Genomic DNA, 18,411 nt, shown 5'->3' on the forward strand with positions numbered 1-18,411 from the left:
AAACCCAGAGATACTTCCACTCTTTTTTTCTCCCCCCCCCCTAAAAAAAAACCAACCAAACTTTTTAAGCTAAAAAAGCCATATAGATTTGAATTCCCCTCTTTACTGTTTTGCTACTGGCCATCTTCCCTTAGCTACTGGTTCAGGCTGCCTGCAGATTCAGGAAGATAGATCCATTTGAGGTCTTGTTCAGAGAACTTTCTGTGACTATGTCATCTAAGATCTTCAGGACAGCTCTACAGGACAGCGCACCGTTAGGACCCACCTGTCTTCCTCGAATGTAACCCACTCACTTGAGCCTTCTCTCAAGAAGCGTGATACAGACTAGTAAGACAACAACAGAAACGGCTGGGTCACTTACCTGCAATGACTCTTTCCACAGCATACTCGAAGTTGAAAGTATCGATGGATTTGTGACCTTCTCTAGCGGCATGAAGAGCAGCTTCATTACATATATTTGCTATGTCAGCTCCTGTAGACAAGAGTTTACAAGAATTACATTGCATTTGTTATGCGACAGAGATTTCGGAGGACAGAAGAGGCAAGCACAAATCTGGAGAAGGACCTAAGGAAGTCAAATAGCCTGCACTTTTTTGATCCTTGGGAACAGAGAGCAAACCTAGTCCATGGTGTTTATGTTGGATTTGAACAATACAACTGCCTTGGCAATGAACACCGCGTTGCCACACAGAGGACAGAGTTCAGCAATCAATTAACAGGCTAAAGCCAAGGCTGGCTCTCAGCAACAGGGGAGTGGCGTGGGCAGTCTGGGTTGGCACAGGCTGCTGCACTGTTCGTACAGCAACCGCACAACCTCTGTGCGGAAGAGAAAGAACATCTGTTCTGAGTTTGTGTGTGGGGGTGATGGTGGCGGGGGGCTGCTGAAAGAAGTCACGAAGAGGCAGTGTGCTGGGGCCTGTTAGAGGGGAAATCCAGAAAGGATATTCCAGGAACTCCACATAAACAGGAACTCTGGAGCCCCTTGCTCAGCACTGTGTCAAACTCCCAGGGACCTACCCTGGAAACAGGCTGAATCCAACAGCCAAGCATAGTTGTCCAATTTCTACTCTGACCGACAGAGTAATTGCTATTCATTCCTCCTATCGCTTTCCTGGTAACATATATCAACTTAAGAGTCTTTCCCCTGAAGTGCAACATCTCATCCTCAACAACAGCTTGGACAGGAGCACGAGCAGTGGTTCCTCCCCTTAGGAATTAGTAACCCAGGCATTATAAAAGTGTATTTTCCCTACCCCCCACACCCTGCTAGTCCCAGAAGTTTCAGAAGATTGAAAATAGCCACGAAACTGCTCATCTCAGCTCCATTCACCAGGGAGCTGGTTAGGTTCCCACTATTTCCACAGAGATGGAGAAGGCTTGAAGAAAAAAGCCCTTTAGACCAAAATACCCTGTTAAAACTAGGCAACCAAGAAGCTCCAGGTTGAACTGCAGAACTAGCGTAGAAGCAGGCAGAGCAGCCCCACAAGGACACAGCATGCCATACCGCTGAAGCCCGGAGTCAGTTCAGCAAGGTGCTGCGAGTAGAAGCTGGCATCTTGGATCAGTTTGAGACCCTTCAGGTGGTGCTCAAAGATCTCTCTTCTCTCCTGTAAAGAACACAGAACACCTGAGCCCAGCAAGCCTTCACAACGTGGCAGCTTCAATGCATGGTAGGGAGCAGGGGAGGAGCAGACCTCTGGCAGCGGGGACGGTGACATTGCCACCAGAGGGCAGGGCTGTCCTTACAGCATTTTAGTGCTACAGGAGCCCTGATAAACACCCAGCTCTCAAATTCAGAACAGATGTATGGAGGCTTACCGTGAGTCACTGCTTTCTCTCTCAGGGCCACTCTCCCCTCCCAACTTTCACTCTGATCTGTCTTAACTTTTCTCTTACCATAAAAGCACTCGCAGGAGGGAGCTCCGACTGCCTCTACCTGCTCCCTCACACACCGCAAACGAAAACCCCATCTACTAGCTACTTAGCCTGTGACCATTTCCCAGATGAAGGTGGGGGTGAGATGATGGCTGGCAGGTAGCCAAGGAGTGACTCATTCAGCTGGTCCAGGAGATCCTGATTAAAACAATGGGCTCAGTTGCCAGGGCTTTTCCCCTTCCTCTTTCAGGGCAGCTGCACGGTTCATGCTTCCGGTGCCAGATTGTATTAGGCATTTAAGGTATTTTAACTGAAAACTCTGAGGACGCCAGTAAAGCACAGATGGGAGAAGAAGAGCCTGTGCTGGCAGAGCAGACAGATCTTTACTGCAGCTGAGCCTATTCCCAAAACTCTGCTACAAATGTCAACACAGCAGACATGGAAGACTCCTAGTAAATGGATTTTAAAAGTATTCAGAAGGAGAAAGTAACTTAACAGGCTGCCTAAAGGAAAATGAGGAGCCTTACAAGGGTAGCGAGGACAATAAACCTAAAGAACAAATGGTGCTCAAGGCAGATGACAATTTAAGCTCTCACACAAGCCAACTTGCCAATTAGGTGGTTCCCAGTTTCCTGGAGAGAAGACACAAACATAGCTCTGCATCTGCATGGCAAAGAGAACCTCACAGAAGAATTCACTGCCAAAGCTCATACCAGAGCAGCAACACTTAAAAAGAGTGAGTTGTCATTTCAGAGAAACAAGCAACAAGCACGTCAGATCCTTGATTTAGAGCACATAAATAAGAATAAAGGCAAACAGAAGCCTACCATCTCTATCTTCTCCAAGCTCAGCCTTTGCCAGGCCACTGAATCACCAGCAAGGACTGGGACACCTTAGTCATTAGTGTTATGGTAAGGACAGAGCAGTAGGTGGAATATACCTGGAGTGTTGGAAGATCAATAAAGATGTGCCTGTCAAGCCTCCCAGGTCTCATCAAGGCGTTATCCAAGACATCAGCACGGTTGGTGGAAGCCAGCACTATGACATGATCTGTGGTCCCCATTCCTGTAGAAAAACAAGAAAAAACAAAGGTGAAGGTTTTCACCACCACAGATGCTGCATTGCAAGCATACAAAGGGAGGGGGCAGGGCAGGATGCAGAGAATGTCTTACACAGCTTTATCACAAAGCCAGAGGGTGTTTACAGCATCCTTTGGGGCAGCTGAGGCTGAGAAAGCATCCTCTTCAGCTAGGAGCACAGGACAGGAAGGAACCTCCCAAGTCACCCAGGCCAGTCTCTGGTCATCACGGATACTCTGAAATTCCCTTTTCATTTACTTAATAATCTTTGGCTTAAAACTTTTTTCCCCCCCTTCCTTTTGACACATTTGGAAATGGCTCCAACTAGAACCCAGAACAGAATCTCTCTATTCTGATGACTTAGGAGATGCCTTCTCACCCCCAGGCTTAAGTCAATTCCTGCTCCTTTAGCTCCAGGTTGTACAAACAATGTTTGCTAGCTGAAACAGCCTTTCCCTTCCCAATATTTCTCTGGAAAGCCCTTTCAGCTTTCATTTACTTTTAGCCTTCAGTCACAGATAGGGCATCAGGATCACCAGGGAAGGGACAGGCTTTCTTCTGACTAGCTCAGGTTAATGCAGAAAGAGAGGACATAACTTCGCCACCCAGCAAGGGGCATGTTACAGCACGATTTGATCTTTGCCTGCTCACTCATCTTTTATCACTCAGAAGGCACCCAGGCATACTGCAGACCAGCGCAAAGACCAACCCCGCAGAACTTACACCACAGACATGTAGGCAGACATGAAACACAAACAGCTTTGCAGTGATGATTAGCATATGCTAGCTCAAGCCACAGTTAGAGGAGGTTTTGTCTCCAGGTCTTAAAGATGAAGGGAACATCAGGATTTACAGGCTTTGTGAGAGCAGCCTGCAGTATGGAGGCATCAAAGGCAGACAGGGCTTCCTGGGGAAGCCAGAGCACTAGCAGCTGGAGCAGGGCAGAAAGGGGCAGGCGGTTGTGCCGCTTGGGTGGGGAGCCAGGGATCATGTTGAATCACTGAACCACACTGCTTATTTATTACATTCCACCAGGTGCCCCCAGGCCCCTGGGTATGAGTCACCTGCTTACAGCAGATTCAACAGCCTGCCACACAGCAGCCTTCCCAGGGAAAGGACGCATTAGTCCCATGTGCCTTCGCTGCCAAGTCACACACTGCAGAGAGGCAGCTTTATGCACGTAAGCTGGGCAAGTTTCAGCTCTCTCCAGCTCCACCAGAAGAGCTGCCAAATGTGTCAGCGTACAAGAGCTCAGCAGAAAGATTAAGGTTACAGGTAAGTCAGAGGACTGACTCTGTCAGCTTGCGCTATAGCAAACCTCAGTTCTTCCTCCCTGCAGGATGCTGTCTAAATAAGCTCCTGGAGAGGATGAAGCCGGCCATTCTTCAGGCATGTATTACACTGCACTTTGGAGTGTGATAAATAAGCAGAGAGACTGGCAGGCACTTGGGGGATAGCAAGCTTCATTCACGTGGCAGGATTAGATGCTACAGTACATTATCTGCTTTGCAGCTGGGAAGACTCTCTTAAAATAGGTCTGACTATTAGAACAAATATAAAAAAAAACCAAAACAGAACCACTGAAAGCATCCTCCTCACATCAGCTTCTGCTCCACTTGCTCTCAAGCCTGTATCCCAGCAGTGTGAAACACTGCTCCAAGAAATCTACAACTGCAGCCTCCGATTCATATTACTGTTCCCAGTGCAACATCACCTGGCATGTCACAGGCTTTGGCTTCCACAGGCAAAGATCAGCCAAAGGAACAGTCTACAAAAACACCACCTCAGTCACATCAACAAATGAAAAACAGCACTGAAGATTTAGCCTAGAGATAGCCTTCATATCCACAATGTTTACAAATGAAGCCACTTCAAAAAGGAAAGGAAAAAAGGGGTCCACTTGAACTGGCAAGCGCTCTGCTCCCCACGGACACAGGGCACGTTACTTTGATGGGCGTCTCATCTGCATTATTACACTGTGTAATTCTCTAGCCATTTGTTCAAAAGCCTTTTGGACATCACCTGTGAACAGTATCACTGAAACAGGGCCACCTTTTTGAGGGAAGCCGCGGGGTCAGAAACTTGCGTACAGCACAGATCAGGTCTTGTCTGTGGTCTTGTCTTAAGGACTTCAGGTGAAAAGCTGCTATGGAAAGACGTCCCGCATTTTCATTCACAAAACACAGATCAGCCCAGGACTGTCAAGCTCCTCTCAAATGCATTCAGAACGGAGGAGATATTTGGGTCACATTCCTCTTCCGCTTGTTTGCGGTTTGTGATGGAAGAGTCACTATTCAAACCAGGCACCTGTTTTGACAAAGACTGGAGCACATGTGTCACTCTGGTTTTAAAAACAGCTTTTGTACAGGCTCCCTCCAGTCCCTCCCCTTCTCCCACCAGACTCCTGGTGCTTCCAGAACACGAAGAAAGCTGTCAGAGTGAAGGAAACCAAGGTCGCCTGTAGGAAGAGCACTACTATTACTCTAAAACCTGCGTACCAGAATTACCGAGTATCAAACTGCACATTCATCCCATACAGCTTAGCATAATGGCTTTTTTCCTGGTGTCCTCATCCTTCCTCCAGCCTGCAGAGCAGGTTCCATACAGCTCTGACCCTCCTTTTCTTCCTCTACCTTACCTCTGAGTAATCTCATTCAAACACACAAATTCAACAATCACCGCTGATGACTCACAGATCTACTTTTGTGCATGATTTTTTTTCTAATTAATAGCTAACTTGGTTCTATGGTGTTGCCTTGCAGAACTTCAACCATCAATTTAAGCTGAAGACAGCTAAAACAGAGCGCTCAACCTTCCATTTCAAGGCTTCCTCATTACAAACACACACCACTCCTCCGCTTGTGCTTGGACGGAACTGTTAACCTCCTAAAAAAAAAAAACTTATTCACTATCATCCTGAAAACTATTTTGCCATGATGCACATAGCACTTCAGCGTTCGTTTAGGTAACGTGCTCAGTTAGATAACATTTCAGTAACACGTGCCAAGATCACTGCTTATGAGTACAAGCCAACAATAAGTCCATGTTTCTTGTACTAGCCTGACAGTCCTTGCCAGCTGTCTCCCATTTGACATTGTAAACTCCTTGGGCTATTTTTTTAGTGTGTGTTTGATAAAGCACTTAGCAAACGAGGGACTTAGTACATGATCTGTACGAGACACAAATAAATAATGAGACAATATAAATTTAAAAATAAACTAGGCCGCATGCAGCAAACAAGGGACTATTAAATACATACTGAGGATAATATTTAGCTCCTAAACTCACTTTCCAATAGAGCTGTACCCTAATTTCTGAATTGAGACTCACCAAGAAAACACTCTAGAAACCATGCCTAATTTCTACAGACTGGAGGAAATCAGACATTTTCGGTTTTGGTGTGGAGATGTGGATTGTACTGACTACATGTTCCTGAACAGACAGATGGGCCTCCATTTAATTCAGCGTTAACCTGTTGCCAGCTCACCCTACAACTGTCAGGAGAAAAAACCCAACCAAGCCAGGATTGCTGTTCTGTGTGTTACTATTGGCCTTTTCTGTCGAGACCATCTACTATACAGATACAGCTGTAAACAGTTATGTTCATCCAAGTATATTTACATGCTTGGCCAAGTTGCCTAAGTTAGTGCATGTGCAAAGTCCCAGGGAACTGCATACACGTATTTAAGGTGATTTCTGGTATCTACGTAGGATTATGTGTTTCAGGGGTGTTCCTCTGATAACCAGATTTCCGTCTGGTTATTTAGGACCTACTCAAAGCTCATTCCTCTCCTTCAAAAACTTCATGGCACCTGTGCTGAAGCAGAGAGACGTCTCCGTACAGCAGGACCCTGTCTGTACCATGCTGTGCTCCTGCTTACAATTTCTCCTCCTTCTGCAGCAAGGGCAGAGATCCAGAATTATATATTATCTTGTGTGCAGTACGAAGGAATATCTACCCTTTGCTGAAAGCATTTTTACAAGTCCCAGCTTCTCTCCTTGAAGAGGAAGGGTTGACTCCAGAGCAATCTCCAGAAAGCAGCCTTGCTGCTGAGCTGCAGGCCATGCTCTACTTTAGCAGAGCTGCATCCCTATTTCACTGCAAACATTCAGTAAAAAAGCACGCAGTTTTAACCCCCAATGTCTGGAGAAAGGGGGATGCTTTTAGTGCGGGATGGCTTTTAATTTTTCACATGAAGAGTGCGATGAGACAACAAGTGTCACAGTTACAGTCAAGGGAAAAGGCAGCTCTGTCCCACGAAAGAGCAGACTGATACAAACACTCCCTGATGGGCCGGTAGGTAGTTATTCCGTACCCTGCTCTGCAACAATAAGATTTAGCAACAGAAACATTGCAAGTTGGGTCAGCGCTGCAGGCTCTGACAGAGTTATGACTAAGAATAGCCAAAGGATCACTCTTTTTGGCACTTGTGTGAAAGTATCTGAGAAAAGGGCTGATTCCAGATGCAGTACAGCCAGAAACCATTCAGAAGCGTGGCATCAACCCAGGGCTTGTTTGCAAAGCTTATCTCTATCAGTTTAGATAGGGATCCTATAGTCAGGCAGACAACGCGAGAATAAGTCCAAGGATGGGAGAATTGATATATTACATTGCTTATGTCCCTCTGGGACAACTAAACTTTAAACCTTAACAGGTTTTAAACCACTACCTGTCTTAGATGGAATACAGCAAGTATTCAACAACATTTAATGGCCAGCTGGACCTAAATGTTACCCTCTACAGACAGCAGTGCCCTTGCTGCCAATTCATTTTCTTTTGATTCCCCAGCACTGTAAATAATTCTTCTCCAATTGCCAGTGGGAAAACATACTCCCAAACTGAAGCCATTTAATACAGTAAGAGTCTTTGGGGTTGCTGCCCTCTGCCAGCCATGATCTCTAATGCACATTTTCTGTTGATTTTATTAGCAGGTGGATGCCCACATGGCTGTTGGGGCAAATTCACTCTGGGTGTGACACTATGCTCTCTTCTGACTCAGGGTCTTCAGTACAGTCACAAAACCAGTTGGCTCCAGGGTTTTAAAATTTACTAGATTTAGCCCCAAACCCTTAAAAGCCTATATAAATGTCTAGATTTCAAGAGGGTTATCTCCACAACTTAGTCACAGCACATACTCAGAGATCTGTCCTAAGCCCAATTACTTCCTTAGGTACCATCAGCTCTGGAGTAGTCCTGCCTAACTCTCCAGGGACATGAAGAGAGAGGCTACAGTGCCTTCAGAAACAGGGACTAATGATGGGGTACATGCGTTCAGACTGGTGCTTGAGGAGATTCCTAAGGGTTCCGCAGGAAAGCCTGGGTCAGCATGAAGCAAGTACCGGGCTCGCAACTTCCACAAACCCTGCGCTGAACAGCAGCTGCTGCTTCTCCTCTGTACTCTGCGCAGCAGCCGGTGAAGGGGAGAAAGAACAGAGAAAGGACCCACTTCAAGTGAGCAATACAACGACCTCTGAAACCAGAGCAAGGCCAGCCAAGGCCACACTGGTGTCCACATAGGGAAAAAAAATCCTACTTTCAGGGCCGCAGCCCCTTCACTAAGCAGCAGTCTGAAACACAGTTATCACTTGTACAGATGGTCTTTTAGCAAGGACATGACCAAACTGTAGTTCTGGGCTTAGTCCTGAACAGGCTGCGAAGTGCAAGCTAGCCTTGTCCCAGGGAAGAGGGGAATGAGATTTGTTTCAATGCAATTGTAATCACTTCAGCAAGAAGAGAACGCTGAAGAGGCACGGCAAGTTCAAGCAGGAAAAAGATGTACAGGCCAACAGCTTGGATCTCTCAGGTGATAAGGGCCCAACTGCTGAGAGGCAGAGAGAAATACTGACCGTCCATTTCCACCAGCAGCTGGTTTAAGGTCTGCTCCTCCTCAGCATTGGCAAAACCAGATATATTGGTTGAGCGCTTCTTGCCCACAGCATCAATTTCATCAATGTATACAATGCAGGGTGCACGAGCCTGGGCTTCTCTGAAGAGGCTCCGAACTCTGGCAGCTCCAAGACCTATAGAAGAAGGGAAGAAGAAATAAGCCTTGTAGCTAAAATTGTCAGCAAAGCTGGAGAGCAGCATTACTGGCCCCCAAGTGAGACACCTGACACCGGACAAACCCTCAGTATGTGACAGTCCCTCTCTCAACACTCCCGGCACAAAGAAATAGCCACAGAACTCGTATGTTTAGTCCTTAGGCACTGCTCCTCCTGGAGTGTGCTGGCTTTTAACTGAGCTCCCAAAACTGCAGGGACTCCTACGGCTGCTGTAAGAGGAGCTGTCCTGGTTTTGGCTGGGATAGTTAATTTTCTTCCTAGTAGCTGGTACAGCGCTGTGTTTTGGATTTAGGATGAGAACAATGTTGATAACACACCGATGTTTCAGTTGTGGCTAAGCAGTGCTTACACTAGTCAAGGACTTTTCAGCTTCCCATGCTCTACTGACTGGGAAGGCTGGGGGTGCACGAGAAGCTGGGAGGGGGCACAGCCAGGACAGCTGACCCAAACTGGCCAAAGGGATATTCCATACCATGGGACATCAGGCTCAGTATAGAAACTGGGGAAAGCTGTCCGGGGGGGCCGCTGCTCGGGGACTGGCTGGGCATCGGTCGGCGGGTGGTGAGCAACTGCATTGTGCATCACTTGTTTTGTATATTCTTTTATTTTTTTTTATTATTATTATTATATTTCAATTATTAAACTGTTCTTATCTCAACCCACAAGTTTTCTCACTTTTACTCTTCCAATTCTCTCCCCCATCCCACTTGGGGGGGGGGGGAGTGAGCGAGCGGCTGGGTGGTGCTCAGTTGCTGGCTGAGGTTAAACCACGACAGGAGCTCTGCTCCCAGCTCCTAACATGAACTCCTGTTCCTTCAACAAATCAGAAGCCGAAATATTCAGCATTTTCCTGCACACTGACCCTTGTTGGGTGTCAAGAGATCTAGGAGGAAGGAAGAAAAGGAGGAAGATGGAAATCCCAAGGCACAAAGAGGCCACGCTTTCCCCATCAGCAGGGAGCAGCAGAAAATCCATCAGCATTCTCATACAAGGAAGGAAGCCTCAGTCAGTGGCTTTAATAATAGGTACAGGGAAGTCAGAGATAATGCTTTCAGGTGAAGAACCATGGCCGCACACTGTCAGAAAGAAACAACTAGCAATTCAGAGGGCATGCATTTTAGGTACTACATAATTAAGTACTCTCTATCATGAAAACCTTTTATATTTTCAGCAGAAATATCCAACTCATCCTCCCCGTGCAAAGACAGGCTAAAACTCTGTCCTTTGCAAGAGGCCCAGCCAGCACCCTCCAACTCCACAACAGACCAAGTAACCTCCACTCCACACCCTTCCTCCCGAGAAGCTTACCTCCTATCACCTCCACAAACTCAGAGCCCGCCATGGCCAAAAACGGCACTTGTGCTTCTGTAGCCACGGCCTTCGCCAGCAACGTCTTCCCACAGCCTGGCGGTCCGAGTAACAAGGCACCCTTGGGCACTTTAGCCCCAAGCTGAAGGTAGCGATCGGGACTCTGCAAGAACAACACAACTCTCAGATCCACAGCTCACATGAAGCATCTGCACAAGAATACGGCCTCCCAGAGCTTCCCGATACTGTTTTCAGCCTGAGCAACTCTGAGCTGCTAATGGGAGCAGCTACGTCCGCATTCCTATTACAGAATTGGAAATAGAGAGATTGAGTCATGCTGATCACAGCGTAAAAAGCTGTCAGTTTATTTAAACAGAGGCTGCTCAGCATCATGAAGGATGAAGAGAAGAATATACCCTCCTCCCCAGGTCAGCCATCTATCCCAGAAGATGGGTAGCAAGCACTTATTTTGTTCTACTTTTATATACCTTTAAATAGTCCACAAATTCTTTGACTTCCATTTTCGCCTCATGCATTCCCGCTACATCCTTGAAGCCAATCCCTTTTCCAGATTTCCCATCCACAATGGTGAAACGAGCCATTTTCAGCTGGTTCTGTGGAAGGTAGCACAAGTACTGAAGACGTGCTCTGACTTTGGACAAGGCAACAGTCCGGAAAGGCTGTTTGCTATACTTTGGGAGACAGCACAGCACAGGTATAAGCTGCCCCTAACAAACACCACTAAAATGCCCACCAACGCACTGGTGTTTTACTTTTTCTTTGGAAACACTTCACAGCCAGATTGTTGACTCAAACTTTATTTATCCACATGTTGTTGGGAAGAAACAGAATAAACCTGCAGTAATAGTCCCAACACAATCCAGCTCAAACTCCATGTAGACCAGGCAGGGATGCTTACTAAAAACGTGCAGAATGCCCAAAAACTTATTTGGGATCTTCTCCCTGATTTCTAAAGGCTCTGATCCTTAATACACATGGGATAGGTATAGTTTGGAGGAATATGTATTGATGGTAAATAATTGTCAGTGGTAAATAATTACCAATACCATCTTGTAAATGCATATAAACAAGACACTTTGCACCACTGTCCGATGCTGCCACTATTTTCTACTGCAACACAACCCAGGACAGAACTATAGGGTCTCAAATTTAACAGACACCACATTTCAGTCTCCTGGTGTGTGTTAAGCCACAGTGACAGTCAAAACAAGAATTTAGTTAAACGCCCTACTGCTCATTATGTTCTACTGAAAACAGCTACTTGGGAATTATTTTTTTTTTCTTCGAGAAGAAAGTTTATAGCTTCTCAGGCCTCAGAAACATCAGCTTATCCAAATGAAGAGTTAAACATGCAGGGCCTGGCTGTCCCCGCTTATGCAAGGACAGAATCTAGTCCTCAAGGCCCTCATTACTCAATGCTTCTTTAAAATATTCTTCTCCTCTGAGCAGCTGCATGCCTTTGTGTAAAGAAAATCCCAAAGCCAGAAGAGAACTGCAGAGGAGACTGCGTGGGAAATCTAACAAGGGGCTGAATTCACCGTATTTTCATCCTCAAATCCCTGCGGTCAATGGCAGTGCACCCTGGGCTGATTTCTACAGAGTTTCATCAGCTGATCCAGGCAAGGGTAGAAGAAGGGAGGAGGAGATTTGACTGATGTTGCAAGTGAGGCATGTGGCATGAGCGGAACAGGCCAACACATAATGAAATCCAGAATCTGAACATATTTTATAAATTGAGAACTCATTTTGCAGAAAGCAGCAATTCCTACTTCTGGCTGTATGGGAGGCATATTGGCAGGACCCAGTGAAAAACACCATCTGCAGCTGCAACTCATTAACAAGCTTTGAAAATAGCAGAGCAAACTGGACTGCAAATTCACTGAGCTCAGCCCTTCCTGCCACTGGGGAAAGAAAGGGCCTCAGCTAAGGCCAGTTACTGTACAATCTAGTCAGATGATCAGGACAGGAAAAGATGCAAGATGTGTCAAGACTGGAGAGCCCTTGGCACCAGTTAATTCTCATTCTGCATTGACTTTGCTGGGGAAAGGGGAGGAGACTAGGCCAGCAGAAGACAAGACTACCCACAGGCTGCAAAACAACATCCAGATCCAGGATACTCACAAAGGCGTTGAATCCTCCTACCCGGCTTGCAACCCTAATAAGGCGGAAGATGCTCCACAACATGGACACAGCCACAAGCGTCACTATCAGGGAAATGATATCACTAAAGGGACAAAAGCAAGACAGGTACAAATTGAGGTGCTCGGCCACAACTTGGTAAATATTACTCAACATAATTATTTTCAGTATTTAAAAAATCCTGACATTTAGGCTACAAGTGCAGCAATGAGCAGACATGACTAAGAAAAACGGAACCTTTACAGGTGTTTTTTTATATATATATCCCAAACAATTACATGACCTAGAAAGTTAAACAGAGGACACTGGCAAATACTGCTTACAACTGCGGAAGAAATTCGACCTCACCACCCCCTTCAGAGGCATTCCTACTTATAAAACAAATAGGACCTTCAGGCAGTCAAATCACACCCAGAGCAGAATCCGGTGGGGCTGGCAGTCCACCCAAAGGGAGCTCACTGCAGAAGACCCGTGTCCAGCAACAGCAGGGAGATTCCAACTCCCCTAATCCTGGCAGAAATCCCAGTGCAGGTCTCCCATTAAGAGGCTCCTCTACCTAGTCTGGCTGGCCCTCCCTGGTCAAGTCTCTCAGAAGTCCTCTATGCCAAAAGGACAGCAACCAACATCATCAATTTTCTGGATCCTTTGCAATACCAATTGCACTAGGAGGGACATGAGGAGCAGAGGTGACACTGCAGGTCTAATACAGTTACAAGACAAACACGCTGAGGACAAATACCCTGTGAGCTCTAAACAAAGGATGCTTTCAAATAGGAGGAAAAATGATCGTATGTCAGATGACGGGCTGAGATTTGTGGGACCCTGTTCTGCTTCACATGCCTGTGAAGTCATCTGGTCTCGCCACACTTCTGTGTCTTATCTTTAAATTAGGAATGTGTGTTCCATCTCCCACAGAGGGATGATTTACTGAAGCAAGGGGACCAGCATGTGCTATATACCCAGCTGCATTTGTTTCTTCTCAGTGAGAGATCCTAGGCAACACTGGAAACTGAAAGTCATCTTCAATTTGTCAACTATGCAGACAGGATTAATTCTGAAACATGTCAAGTACCCACATCTCAGAGCAAACTGAATCCAAACTGCAAGCGCTCTGCACCTCACAGGTGCACTCCAGACTGAGACTGAATTCTCCAGACATTCATCAAGTCTCCTGACAGACTTCAGACCCTATACTATCTCTTAAAAAAAAAAAAAATCTCTTTTCAGGGTAGGGGAAGCAGCTTGTGTTGGTGGCTGACTGTCCAGTCTACTCCTCCTGTTATACACAAGTTTGAAAAAATTGGCAAGTTCTGAATTTCAACTAAAGGTCTCATACTGCACAATCAATGAAAAAAGTTTGTCTTCATATAAACCATGTATTAAAAATGAGCAAATGTTGTTCAGAGGACAAGTAACTCGACAAAATCCAGTCCAGGTATCCATTCATATACAAACATGACATTTGTTTCACATTTTGGTAAGGTGTCTGGGAGGAAGAATTACACACACTGGCCATCCCCATCTACAGTGGGAAAGCCACTGTGCTCCAAACCCTATGAGCTACTAAAAGCAGATGACGCGCTCTGCATGGTGCACAAGCAGGTGACCAGGCCATCTCGGCAGGTAACTGTAGCGGCATGATGCTTTCTTTCCTCGTTGTCAGGGATCGGGATTTCTTTACTTAGCAGACAGGACTTCTGCACTACATCTCTCCGTTAGTACTTTAGAACAAGCGATTAGTTGAGAGCTCTTCAAACGCTGGAGTCCCTCCCCACGCTTATGGAAAGCATCTTTCTACAGCAGTGTAACGGCCATCAGTGATGGAGGTGGACTTGTTCAAGCCCAGTGGGCGAGCTTCACAGGTCTGTTTTGTACTCTGGACCCCATAAATCCTGTTTTGTGAAAACAAGCTGCCGGTCTTAACAGAAGGGCAAATAAGCCACCTCAGCAGCAAATGCCCACAAACCGTGAATACATCGTATGAAAGCACAGAATAAAGCCTAGCCAGTGCTCTATTGTCTTTTGACAAATCTTCCCTCTTCTTGCTCATTATAGCTTATTTCAGAATTAAAAGTTTTGAGCTTTTTTTTTTTTTTTTTTTAAGCAAAGGATCTTGGTTTCAGGTAACAGAAAAGGGCTGTAAGTTTAATAGAAGTACTCCTCTCACTGAGATTCTGTATACTAGCATCAAAGCTGCTCTGCTCAGTATGTGGCTCGCAGCTGGAGCAAGCACCAGCACAGGCTGTCCTCTGATCTACAGCTGTTGGAGAAGCAGGCCAAAACTAGGTGTTTATTTTTACAGACTGGACAACCACCACCGGCCTTCCTCGAAGCATTTTAACGGGGAAAGGCTTACTACACCACCAGCATTCTCCACAGACCAGGGTGTAACATCACTTGTTGAGTCAGGATTTCTATCACACTCTGCACTTGAATAATTGATTATAAGGACAAAAAGCACTCAGCTGTGCAAGAACACACAACAACAGACACAGACTTTCCTCAGGCTTGCTGACACTGACCCAAAACATTTTGGTCTGCTGCACGCTGCAGTTCCAGACACCTCCTTGGGACCCTCACTTTTGAAACGTGAAGGTACATCTAGAGCATGCCTATTTCTGAATGATGGGTTAAGTGCTCCAACTGGGACCGCTTTTTTGTTCTATATTTATAACAACATCATTTAGTTGAAAGGGACTTCCCTCTCTAACTGAGGGATGTCGTCACCAGTATAAGATCAACAGTAAGCACAAATTCATATCATACTTTCCATAAAAGCCAGGATGTTTGTAGGAAACAGGGATTCTCTCTCTCTCATCAATATTCAGCTCATCCTCCGCAGCTCTCAGCTTCTCTTCAAATTTGTCAATGTTTGCCACCCGCATTGTGTACAACAGGGTAACGTTCTGGGGACATGAAATCAAAAGCAGCGTATAAGTACTGTAGTTTAAGGATACAGCAATGCGCAGAAGTAGTGCACAAGTCAGATAAAAGTTAGCCTTATGTTACATCCTTTGATACTGCGTCAATGAACTCATGAGCAGATAACTGACACTAGGGCTCCGAATGAACTTATGAACACCTCTAGTCTTTTCAGCACCTTATGAAAGCATAAAAGTCAAGAACTAAGCCTCAGCTCTCTAGAAACAAGGAGATGGAACAACTTGGTAGGCAAGCTGAAGGACGGAGTTAGTATTATAAACCCAGTTGTACAGATACCTTGGGCTCAGGCAAAATTTTGTACTATATATAGAAAACCACATCATTGGGAAGGAGGTGTCTTGTGCTCCACTCAGACTTCTTGGATCTTGTTCCTGTACCTTTGTCAGAAATTAATTTCATCCAGCAGTTTGCAAACGGATCATAAGTCACTGAACAAAATGGGATGTATCCAAGAACAGTGTTTTAATCTCCCAAGCCAGTTTGTAATGATTCTTAGTGGCAACTCCTGGAAGCAAGCAAGTGATCAAACTTTGCTTTGTTTCCATTTTGGAAGATTTAGGAAGGAAGTCTGATGGAGTTTGACAGAACACCTGAAACTAAAATCCCAATATGAGAAAATTTTTGAAACAAGATCTAGTAATAAGAGTTTACAATCTTCTAGACACCTTCTCACATATCAGACTGAGCCAGTAAGAAAAAACTACTGAATTTTTCCAGCTTTTTAGACATACATAAGATTTTCTTCCAGGCCATTATTAATTGTTTTTACAATTTAAAATAGAAGTCTTAGTTTCCAGGTTGATATGAGTAACAGAAGTCCCCTGAACTTCAAACACAAGAAAGAGAAAAATTAACAAAGAGCAAATTTACCAGCTAGAGTTTTACCGAACATATATATTCATTAATTCAATTCTTTTCAACGGTATAATCTAAGGTCATTCATTCCCATTGTAGAAAGTCACTCACAACTTGTCCATGCGGAGTTCCTCCTGGGTGCAGATAAACTTCCACAATATCGCTCTCTGGCACCACTTCGATTCTCTGGACCTCCCCCTTTGCCAGCATCTCATTCACAAAGTAGTTCCAGGAAATGTTGGTCCCTTCTCTGTTCTCGCTGACCGTGAATCGAAACATCAGCACTATGAAAGTTATGATGAGGAGTGCCCGTAAGCGTTCAAGATGCATCTGATTTTCCCTTTTCCTACGTTTCTCATCCTCTTTAGGGGGAAAAAAAAAAAAAGATATCAGAGAAGAAAGATATCAGCATGTAATTGCAGAACTTTCTGACCCAAAGAAGGGACAATTAAATGACAAAGATTAACACAACAGTACCTTTTGGGTTTTTTTTGTTGCATGTTTGGTTTCTCCTGAAGGACTAGACTCAGAAGTGATACCTAACTTGCATTGCACAGGCAATTTTCTGGCTTGGCTCACAAAGGAGGTTGTGCGACTTGCCCAGGGTTACGACAGTGAGTCAGATTTTTGGATCGCGTGACATTCCCAGACCTTTCTGGCTTCTAGACTGTGAGAGCACAGGGCCCCAGCTGTACACATGAAAAGCACCAGGTCAAAAGCCTGGTTATGAAAGCACAAGCACTCAGATGTAAGCTTAACAGTTGCCTGGAAGGAGGCAAGTTTTGCATCCTGCTAGCCAGCAAAAAATCTGCTTGCATCACATTGCTGTGGCTATATTCGGCTGTTCCCCAACGCCCCAGAAGCCATGCAGTGAGGCACTGTGTACACAGAGAAGATGATGGAGGATCACCTCCTTCGCTTTAACTGTTGCTTCAGTAAGAGGAGGAATTGAAGCATCAGCGAGCCAAAGCAAGCCCCTCACTTCCAGAAGTTATTGATCGTGTACAAAGACAGACAGCAATCTCAGACATATTTTGAAGAGCTCTGATCAGCATTTCCTGTTTTAAGGCAGTCTAATCCTGGTCCAGGAGACTTCAGATGGTCATAGTCCACTAGACCCATCACAATCCCACCAAACGTCATTCTATTCTAAAATGAGAGACTATCTCACTTGCCTGGCCTAATATGGATATAGGCCAAATAAAGCCATTGGACCCTTGCTGCTAAAAAAGTCCAACTCAGGAATGACTATAGCCCACTTCTATATAACGCGCTTCTACACTGCCTAGTCCTCAGGCTGTTGCTAACATATCCACCGGAAAATATTAGGAGTGAGTAAAAGCAGTCATAGTGTCATTGGTAAATCACACAGCACAGTATTATAAGAGATAATTGCTTCCTGGTGAGCTCCTGGTCTGCTGGCATTCTGTGTCATGAGACCAACAACATTTCTACTACCTAAGAAAATACCTGCATTTGCAGTAAATCTGAAATAGCACAGGAGACATGATATGCAGCTTACCTATGCATATAAGTACACTGCAAATCAATCTCACTGTCTTAACAAAATTGCACAGATTTTCTCCCATGCGACACAACTAACCTCATGTTTAAAAAGGTTTGATAACTCGTCCACATTAAGGATCTGTATCAAAGAGGGATTCCCACGCTAGTTGTGCTTTCCCCCACCTTTACTGTACTAGTGACATACTGAAGCGATGACATGAGAAAAAGGGATGGTTTACTTCAAGTATTCGCCACCAACCCTTTTTTTCAGACTCCCAACATTTTTTGCACTGCATAGGCAAATTTAAAATTCTGTGGTCTGCAAAGGACTGCCACAGCACAGTTCAGTGTCAACTGCTAGCTAGTGTTTGAGCGGTTAAGCTGACAACAAATATCTCCTCCTCTTTCCAGTCATACATGGATGTTCGATATATAATTCAGCACTTGTTCTTGATATACAATTTAACATCAACGGCAACATGGCATATATAAATACTATTCTACGCCCAGATATAAATTAATTCTGCGCCACTGGACTGCTAGTGCATCTGCCTGCTGCAGCCCAGATTAGATTTATTTGCAAATTCGTAACAAATGTTCTGACACTAGCATTTATCACTAG

General features: G+C 45.2%; 1 protein-coding gene across 2 annotated transcripts in view; it reads right to left on the reverse strand.

Annotated features, from left to right (window-relative positions):
• SPG7 (SPG7 matrix AAA peptidase subunit, paraplegin) overlaps positions 1 to 18,411 on the reverse strand; it is a 34,207-nt gene that overhangs the window by 9,504 nt on the left and 6,292 nt on the right. For both annotated transcript variants that reach the window (XM_076348902.1, XM_076348903.1), the window contains exons 4-12: positions 16,395 to 16,645; positions 15,252 to 15,391; positions 12,468 to 12,570; positions 10,814 to 10,939; positions 10,326 to 10,488; positions 8,802 to 8,975; positions 2,816 to 2,940; positions 1,505 to 1,607; positions 362 to 472 (exon numbers count right to left, since the gene is read on the reverse strand). In XM_076348902.1, the coding sequence (XP_076205017.1) occupies positions 362 to 472; positions 1,505 to 1,607; positions 2,816 to 2,940; positions 8,802 to 8,975; positions 10,326 to 10,488; positions 10,814 to 10,939; positions 12,468 to 12,570; positions 15,252 to 15,391; positions 16,395 to 16,645 (1,296 nt within the window). The remainder of the gene's footprint in view (positions 1 to 361; positions 473 to 1,504; positions 1,608 to 2,815; positions 2,941 to 8,801; positions 8,976 to 10,325; positions 10,489 to 10,813; positions 10,940 to 12,467; positions 12,571 to 15,251; positions 15,392 to 16,394; positions 16,646 to 18,411) is intronic.

The sequence above is a fragment of the Aptenodytes patagonicus genome, chromosome 11, assembly GCF_965638725.1.
Source record: "Aptenodytes patagonicus chromosome 11, bAptPat1.pri.cur, whole genome shotgun sequence".
In the NCBI taxonomy this organism is placed as follows: Eukaryota; Metazoa; Chordata; class Aves; order Sphenisciformes; family Spheniscidae; genus Aptenodytes; species Aptenodytes patagonicus.